The 9244-nt window shown below is 42.1% G+C and overlaps 1 protein-coding gene across 1 annotated transcript in view; it reads left to right on the top strand.

Moving 5' to 3' along the window:
- Positions 1–9096, top strand: part of MSL1 (male-specific lethal 1 homolog (Drosophila)) — a 14563-nt gene extending 5467 nt beyond the window's left edge. Inside the window, exons 3-9 of the mRNA XM_011929849.1 lie at positions 1546–1928; positions 3833–3880; positions 4334–4398; positions 5339–5406; positions 5836–5960; positions 6129–6201; positions 6581–9096. Coding sequence (XP_011785239.1) covers positions 1546–1928; positions 3833–3880; positions 4334–4398; positions 5339–5406; positions 5836–5960; positions 6129–6201; positions 6581–6671 — 853 coding nt within the window. The 3' untranslated portion in view covers positions 6672–9096. The remainder of the gene's footprint in view (positions 1–1545; positions 1929–3832; positions 3881–4333; positions 4399–5338; positions 5407–5835; positions 5961–6128; positions 6202–6580) is intronic.
- The last annotated feature ends 148 nt before the right edge of the window (positions 9097–9244 follow it).

Raw genomic sequence — 9244 nt, 5'->3', positions numbered from 1 at the left:
GGTCCAGCTCCTTCATTTTATAGATTAAAAAACAGGTCCAGAGTAGTTAAGTGATTGATTAAAAAATAAATAGCTAGGTAGTGTTCAAAATAGATTTTATGCTAAGTAGAAAAGTTAGGGCTGGGCTCGGTGTCTCATGCCTATAATCCCAGCACTTTGGGAGGCCGAGGCAGGCAGATCACGAGGTCAGGAGATTGAGACCATCCTAGCTAACATGGTGAAACCCTGTCTCTACCAAAAATAAAAAAATTAGCTGGGTGTGGTGGCACAAACCTGTAGTCTCAACTACTAGGGAGGCTGAGGCAGCAGAATCGTTTGAACCCAGGAGATGGAGGTTGCACTGAGCCGAGATTGCGCCACTACACTCCAGCCTGGGCAGCAGAGTGAGACTCCGTCTCAAAAAAAAAAAGAAGTATAAAATTTAGGTTGGTAAAGAGGAAGGGAGATGACTTTCTTGGGATGTGGTAGGGGAAGAAGGGAGAAAGAAAGAGGCTAGAGAATGCCAGCAGACAGCAAGAAAAAGGAAATAAAGGTTATAATTAATGTGGTACAGGGTTGGAGGGAAAAGGAAAGAGACTGATCTCTGGGTTACAGGAAATAGGTGCACGTAATGTAGTGGGTTGTAGTGGTTCCTAATGATGTTGGCTAAAGGACCTTGAATATTCTTCTTCTTTTTTTTTTTTTTTCTTGAGATGGAGTCTCAGTCTGTCACCTAGGCTAGAGTGCAGTGGCGTGATCTCAGCTCACTGCAACCCCTGCCTCCCAGGGTTAAGCAATTCTCCTGTCTCAGCCTCCCAAGTAGCTAGGATTACAGGCATGGGCCACCACGCCCAACTAATTTTTGTATTTTTTTTAGTAGAGACGGGGTTTCACCATGTTGACCAGGCTGGTCTCGAACTGCTGACCACAAGTGATCCGCTCACATTGGCCTTCCAAAGTGCTGGGATTACAGGCATGAGCCACTGCACTTGGTGGACCTTGAATATTCTTAAGCATGAAAACTCCTTATTCAACAAGCATTTACTGGCCAGGCGCGGTGGCTCATGCTGGTAATCCCTGCACTTTGGGAGGCCTAGGTGGGTGGATCACCTAAGGTCAGGTGTTCAAGACCAGCCTGACCAATATGGTGAAACCCTGCCTTTACTAAAAATACAAAAAAAATTAACCAGGCATGGTGGTGTATGCCTGTAATTGCAGCTACTCGGAAGGCTGAGATAGGAGAATTGCTTGAACCCGGGAGGCAGAGATTGCAGTGAACCGAGATCATGCCACTACACTCCAGCCTGGGTGACAGAGCAAGACTCCGTCTCAAAAAACAAAAAACAACAACAACAAAAAACATTTACTAATGGCCTATTTTATATACTGCTAAGCCTGGGCTGTTCCTGCTCATGACTGCCAAATGAACACCAGACATTTAGGTACCTGAATACTTGTCATTTTGGGGCAAAATAACCAGCTTATTCTTTTGCTCCAGAATGTGTTCAAATTAGATTTTATTCAAGTGTCAATATATTTTATAATGTTTTCTTCCCTATCTAATAGGAAATCCCCATTTGGAAGTACAGAAAGAAAGACTCCTGTTAAAAAGCTGGCTCCTGAATTTTCAAAAGTCAAAACAAAAACTCCTAAGCACTCTCCTATTAAAGAGGAACCCTGTGGTTCCTTATCTGAAACTGTTTGTAAACGTGAATTGAGGAGCCAAGAAACCCCAGAAAAGCCCCGGTCTTCAGTGGACACCCCACCAAGACTCTCCACTCCCCAAAAGGGACCCAGCACCCATCCCAAGGAGAAAGCCTTCTCAAGTGAGATAGAAGATTTGCCGTACCTTTCCACCACAGAAATGTATTTGTGTCGTTGGCACCAGCCTCCCCCATCACCGTTACCATTACGGGAATCCTCTCCAAAGAAGGAGGAGACTGTAGCAAGTAAGGCATAGAGAACACTTGCTCTTATACCCTAGTGGTGGCGGTCAAGCTAACAAGTGTGAAAATGCCTTTGGCATTTTTAAAAAAGTGCAATCAATAAAGCAGAGTTCTGTCAAGAATGAGTAAGTTAACAGCCAGAGACAGACACTGTGCAGGCATTGCAAATAGATGGAATTACAGCAAAATGTGCTCAATGTATTTGCCTGCTTACAACACTGGGAGATGTGTTTGCCAGTAAGTTGCTCATCACAAGAGCACCAGACTTGGGGGTGTAATCTCCGGCAACTTGCATGCCCTCTGAAAGAAGGGTTTTCTGTGCTGTGAAATGCATAGAACTATACTTTGCCATGCACGACTGTTCCTGCAATTGATATTGTGTGAAATCTGGGAGGGTGGTCTTTGGGTGTTCTCAGGGGCCAATGGTAATTTTTGGGTTGGGGAGCCAGCTTGGGGTGGGGAATTTTCACCTGGGCCTCCGCTCTTTAACTATATAAACATTTATCTGTATATCTATGTCCCTGTCTGGGGGGCAGGAGGAATCTGCCAAAGACCAACAGTCTTACTTTATCTTACTATACTTCACAAAGGTTCTAAAATGTGAAGAGTTTACTTGGATTGCAGTAGCCCATTGGTTGTTCATATATTTAAATAAAATGGTCTACAAACTATTTTTCAAACAATAAGGACTATCTTGGGATATCTGAGCTGCTTGGGGAGGGTGTGGGGTGTGGGACCTTGGTCTTCATTCCCTTTTTTTTCCTTTATGGCTTCCACACAGAGATGCTCCCCTATCTTCTGCATCAACCAGTAACTGGAATGTGCCTTCAATCATGTAATATTAGTCTATGTCAGTCACTGCGGTTACTCTGGGGTCATGGTTGGGGAGGCCTTCCAGGATAGAGCCGCAGTCCCAAGTTTCTACCACTGTGTCTTGCCTAGCAGGATGGGGATAGAAATCCATTCCAGTGAGACAAGAGCATTCTCCAGGCTTTGTTTGGCTGTTTTGGTGACAAAATTAAGTGGGAAAGCTAGATTAGTCATCTTAATGATCTAACCTCTATTAGGCCTCACACTTGAGTACATTAGATCAGGATCCTGATCTAGGTTCAGATTTTTGTTGGTTCAGTCAGTTGAACAGGTTCTTCCTTAATGGTTAACCTTTTTTGCTGCCATGGCAATGCTGCGTAACAACTTAAGAGAAACGTGAAGCAACTTCCCATCCGGGATTGGGTAATGGCTTGGTCCAGAGCTGTTCTGTGTGACTGGCTATTTTTGAAAATCCTGTCTTCCCTAGTACAGACAATTTCAAACACCTCTGAGATTGTGGGCATAGTGAAACAAAAGAATCTGATTGGGGAGATCCCAGCCCCTTGAGGAGCCTGAGTTGTGAATAAACATGTGAATCCTTATTCTTGATGCCCCTGTCTCAAGAGGAAGGCTCAATGGCTTGTTCTAGGGGAGCCAAAGTCTTTGTGCATGTTGTTCAGGCTGGACCAGCAAGGTAGTTTGTTTGGAGGGAGGAGGGAGCTGTTTAAGAAGACTACATATGTAAGTTTTGAGAACACTGATCTTTTATTTGAAAAATAGGGTCAACTTTTACTCACCTGCCATGTTCTGAGTTTAAGGTTTGATATCCTTGGCCATCAACTGTTGCAGGGAAACCACCCTAAATAATGAAGAAAAGAAGTCGTCTCAGTGTAAAAAAAAAAAGTGGTGGGCTTATTTTCTTTTCTTTTGTCTGTTGTTCCCTCTTCCCCTCCCCCAGAGAGAAATTCTCAAAAGAACAACTCAAAAAACAAAATGGCTTCCTAGTGAGAACTTCAGTGATGATCCTTTCCTCCATTTGGGGTATGGGCTTTTTTTCTTTTTACACTGAGATTATTCTTCTTTCCTGCATTATTTAGGGTGTCTGATGCCATCAAGTGTTGCAGGAGAAACTTCAGTCTTGGCTGGTGAGTAGAATAGGAATTGTGCTGGCTGGGCCTGGGGTGGGGGTGGGTGGGATGGTGGATGGTTGGGAGCTGCATTCCCCATCCACTGGATGTGGGAGAGTGAGATTTCTTGGTGTATGATTGATTACACTACTATAGACTTCAAAATGACAACAAATTTCAGTTGTTTTTCAGGAACTGCTATAGCATCCATTATATGAATTGTCAGGTATTGGTTTAGGGTTTTTGTGATCCTGAGTTTGGCAGACTGCAATGGCATTTTAGGTTCTTTTATACCATAGCAAGGACACTGAATATGGCTTCAGGGAGGCCATAGAATGGATTCCTATCACTTGGTAACTTTGTCTCATCTTGGGAGAGACCTCTTATCCTAGTGAATAGTTGTGTGACTTTGGATTTAAGGGTGGTTCCACCCCTCCTCCCTTTCTTTTTCTCTCTTTATTTTTTTTTCAGTTCCTTCTTGGAGGGACCACTCAGTAGAGCCTCTAAGGGACCCAAATCCTTCAGACCTTTTGGAGGTAGGTAACCAACAGCAGTCAATTGAAGAGAGTGAGAGAGTAAATAGAACATGAGGGTATAACTTGAAAATGTCATAGTACTATGGATGAATTAAATAGAATTTTAAGGCCAGACAGAAACTTGAGAAATTATCTGGTCCAGCTCCTTCATTTTATAGATTAAAAAACAGGTCCAGAGTAGTTAAGTGATTGATTAAAAAATAAATAGCTAGGTAGTGTTCAAAATAGATGTTATGCTAAGTAGAAAAGTTAGGGCTGGGCTCGGTGTCTCATGCCTATAATCCCAGCACTTTGGGAGGCTGAGGCAGGTGGATCACCTGAGGTCAGGAGTTAGAGATCAGCCTGGCCAATGTGGCGAAACCCTGTCTCTACTAAAAATACAAAAATTAGTCAGGCTTTGTGGTGCACGCCTGTAATCCCAGCTACTCGGGAAGCTGAGACAGGGAGAATTGCTTGAACCTGGGAGGTGGAGGTTGCAGTGAGCCAAGGTCACACCACTGCACTCCAGCGTGGGTGACAGAGTGAGACTCCATCACAAAAAAAAAAAGCAAGCATGTACCCCTCAGCCATAAAATTGTATATTCTAAGTTCATTTGACTCTTAAAGTTTTGATTATTTTAAGGTCAGATTCCTACAAAGTATGGAGGCGAGGAGAGTTTATGGCAGTCTGGGGGTTTTAGTTTGATGTGGTGTTTACCTTGGAAAGTTATGGAAATGATTGTGAAATTTGGAGATTCTAAAAGGGTGTGGATGGGGAAAGGAGTATGTGTTTTGTTGATTCTGTTACCAGCAGGTTCCCATACTATCCATGGAACCCACAGACTCAGGTAGAACCGGAAGGTGAAAGATTTTACATTCCTGGAAGTTGGAAATTAGTTAGTATATGTGTGTAACTAATACATGGTGATAAATAGCTTATCAGCTGCTTTTCTTTACACAGAACCTGGATGACAGTGTGTTTTCGAAGCGGCATGCAAAACTGGAGCTGGACGAGAAGAGAAGGAAAAGGTGAGGCCAGAGATGCCCATCCTGGAAACAACTGAGCCCTAGGACCTAGGACAGAGGATCAGGGCAGCTGACCTCCCTCTTTCATGCTGTGGAGAATCTTGGAGCACCTAACACTCTTACATTACTGGCTTCCCAGTTGGTTGAATATCTTAGTTGGAAATGGTTTCCAACTAAGTAGGAAAACATGTTTGGCCTCTTTTTGTGTATGACCTTCCTCAGTTCTACTTTCTGTGGAACACCAACACATGATCTAGACAGTAGGCTTAAAACAGCACTCCTTTAACCAGGCAGGCATTTCTCTTTACCCTGTCTAGAGGAGTCAGCAGGAGTCTTCCTAGCATCTGGATTGTGTGAGTTGTTTTTATAGAGCAGGTTTTGGGTAAACAGTAATGTTGGGTTTGTTTGTTTTGTTTGGTTTGTTTTTCCCAGATGGGATATTCAGAGGATCAGGGAACAAAGAATTTTACAGCGACTGCAGCTCAGAATGTATAAAAAGAAAGGAATTCAGGAATCTGAGCCTGAGGTTACCTCATTTTTCCCTGAGCCAGATGATGGTAAGTTATGTCCATCTAAAAGGATAGGGTTTTCAAAGAAGGAGGAGGGTGCAAGGCTCCAGGGTACAACTTGCTGTGAATGAATGAAGTGTATTTTGGAGCAGATATAACTTCTAGACATTTCCCATCTATATTACTAATAAGCTCCTGTTTGACTTTCTCCCATAGTTGAAAGTTTGATGATTACCCCCTTCTTGCCTGTTGTAGCATTTGGACGACCATTACCAAAATTAACTCCACAGTAAGTATACGTTTTTTTCCTCCGCTTCCAGGTAACCTACACATACCTCTCAGACTTCATGGAAGCCTAGATATGAGGTAGAACCAGGTGGCTTAGGGATAGCCATGGGTCTTTGACATAAATGAGGCTACCTGGGCAACTAGCTTTTGTAATAAGATTCCCAAGCCAATAATTAGAAGGATTGCTTTTTGAGATAGAAGTAGATGATTCCATCACTTTAATGGTACACAGTTGTTCTGGCTTTGAGGCAGGAAAGACACTCCAAACTAGTCGGAGATAGGAGTTGTAAGGGACATAGTGACATTTTTGTAGTTGCTATCGTGTCCACACTGAATGCTGTCTAGTCTTGCAAGTTGATTTCTTCATCCTCTTTTGCCAGGAATTTTGAGCTACCCTGGTTGGATGAGCGTAGCCGATGCAGGTTGGAGATCCAGAAGAAGCAAACACCTCACCGGACGTGTAGGAAATAGCTGTGCTGGCAAGAACCTTGTCTTCAGATAGTTGTAGCATGCCATTCCAGAGAGTGGCAGAGACCTGTATATGTGACCTTTGTCCTCACATATGTTATCACTCGCTGATAATACCCTTTCATACTCCCTTGACTTTGTTTTCATCACTCTGATTTCACAAAAACTCTTCCATTCGGCTAATTGTGAGTTATGGAGGGTGATTGAGATTTCTTTTCCCTTTTTTGGGAAATGGGCTCTCAAGCTAAAGCTATAGGCTGGCAGATTCAGAAGTTTCAGGGGTCTGTTTCTATACATTTGCCTATGTTAAAGGGGTAAAAGGGCTCTCTTCATTAGACATGTGGAAGATGAAGCAACCCCTTCCTTTAGAACTGTGCCTGCATGGCACTCTTCTCACCCTGGTACACCCTCCTTATAGTGGGTATAGTGATTTTTAACCCTAAAACAAAACAAACAACCTCACCATGAGCTTTAGGACCAGACGAGGAATGACAAGTGAAGTGATGAAGCAAGCCATCTTCACAGAGTAGAAAAGACATCGGAGAGTTGGTAGATAACTGTGTGAAGATAGTTGTTCTCTTGAAACTATTCTGTGATACAGTCATGTGGAAAGGGATGTTTGGCTGTGATTGTTTTCTCAGTTAATGGGTAACTGAATTTCTTTACCCCTCAAAAAACAAAATATTTGGAAAAGAAAGTGGGAATGGTTAGTTTCAGAACAAGTTACAGCTGTAAACAAAAGCAGTTAGCATTTGAGATGGCATGCCAAAACCTGTATAGATGTCCTTGTATCACATCACTTCTCAAGTATTCCTTCATTGGGCTTCATCCTTTTAGCTGGGCTCTTGGTGGTGGGATAGAGACTTAGGGAGGGTAGAGGGAGAGTGTGGAAATAGGTGCTTCCTTTGGCTGGCAAATGTCTACATCTTGAAACAAACAGATGTACCTAATGAGCTTCTCCATTCACTTTGTAAAAATAAGATTTGTATGTGTACCATCTTGGTCCTCTCCCCTCCCCCATTTTGTTAAAATATCAGGATAGCACTCCCAGGCCACTTTGGTCTCAGTGTAAGATCCCTATTAACTATCTGAAAGGAAAATAGAGCCAAGACCTCTGGTCTCAAATATATAGGAATTGCCTTTCTTTAGTCTTCAGGACTATTGTGTGAAAACAAGTAGGGGTCTAATCTCCTAGAAGGTAGGGGCTTTTATCCTTAAAGAGAATATGTCCCCAGATTATTAGCACTTTTAGAGGAGAAGCCAAGGTATGTAGGGTGTGTGGCTGGCCCATCAGTGGAGCACGAGAGAGAATGGGATACCATTGTGGGAAGAGAAGAAAAGTTCCTCAGGGGCCTCCCACTGCTAAAGCTTTTTGTGAGATGTTGATCTGTGCTTCCTGGATTTGACTTTTAAAGGAATTATTCTGGCAGCACATGTAGTATTCTTGGATGATCTTGCTGCTCTTATTTCTCCTTTTGTGTGTGTGTGTGTGTGGCTATGGGTTTTCATTTGTAACTCCATCTGCTTAGGAGAGTGGGCTCTCTATAAGGGAACCTGCTGTAAACTTCATTGCAGCAAGGATGTAGAGAGAAATAGGACTTAATTCCACTAGGGGCTCTCATCTCACACCTTAAGGAGAAGGAGATTTCTAGAAAAACTGGGCCAGATTTTCTTTATTCTCCATCATTTTAATGTGGCAGGATGTTCAGTTTTTCTTACTCTTACCTATGTTATATTTCTTCGTAACGTGTCCAAAAAGGAAAAAGACGCAATCAGTGTCTCTTAACTTTGTTCTTTGATCCCTCTCAGTTTCTTCTTGATTTCAGCATGTGTCGGATTCCTAATTTTGGATATGAGTTAGCAAATTTAACCATTATGTTTGTGCCCTACCCAGGGGACTCCCCAGTTTCTGACTTGAAGTAGACTGAGAAGAATCCACGAGGTGCTATTTGGCCAGACTTAAGTAGATTCTATTTCCTTGGTTCTCCGTCTCCCTGAGGACTTCTTATTTTATTGTCCCCTCTTCTAGGTTAATTCTCCTTTGATTTGACTTTGTTGAGAAGGAGGTTGGAGAGTGGATTAGCAAAGTTCCAAGTGCAAAATTACAGTGTGTTAGAGTGTGGGGGGAAAATTAGTCTTATTTTTCCCTACATGGGATACAACACTGTGAATTCAATCTTCAACTGAAGGCCCTGCAGTTCTCCTAAAACATAGTTGTTTGTTTTTCTTTAACAAAGTTTAAGCTAGTGTTAATAAATTAAAAAAAAAATTGCTTGTCTGTCTACTTCAGCTTTGTTTTATGCCCATTTCATATTGTTGTCTGTGTTGTAATTCATAACTTTTGATACCATTTCTGATGTGTAAAATTGGTTGTCTTGTAAATATCTTATAAAGAGTTCAATTGTAAATAAACTATTGTGGCTGTTAATTTTTGAACTTCTGCTTCAATTTATTATATTTATTGGCAAACATTAAACAATTCTGCTTGTATATTTGAAACATTGGAAAAAGAAATCCATTTCCACAATACAAAAGAATAACACATTATTTTCCCCTTTATATAAGATACTCACTTT

The sequence above is a fragment of the Colobus angolensis genome, unplaced genomic scaffold (assembly GCF_000951035.1).
Source record: "Colobus angolensis palliatus isolate OR3802 unplaced genomic scaffold, Cang.pa_1.0 Scaffold83, whole genome shotgun sequence".
NCBI lineage: Eukaryota > Metazoa > Chordata > Mammalia > Primates > Cercopithecidae > Colobus > Colobus angolensis.
This window is presented reverse-complemented; position numbering and strand designations above follow the sequence as displayed.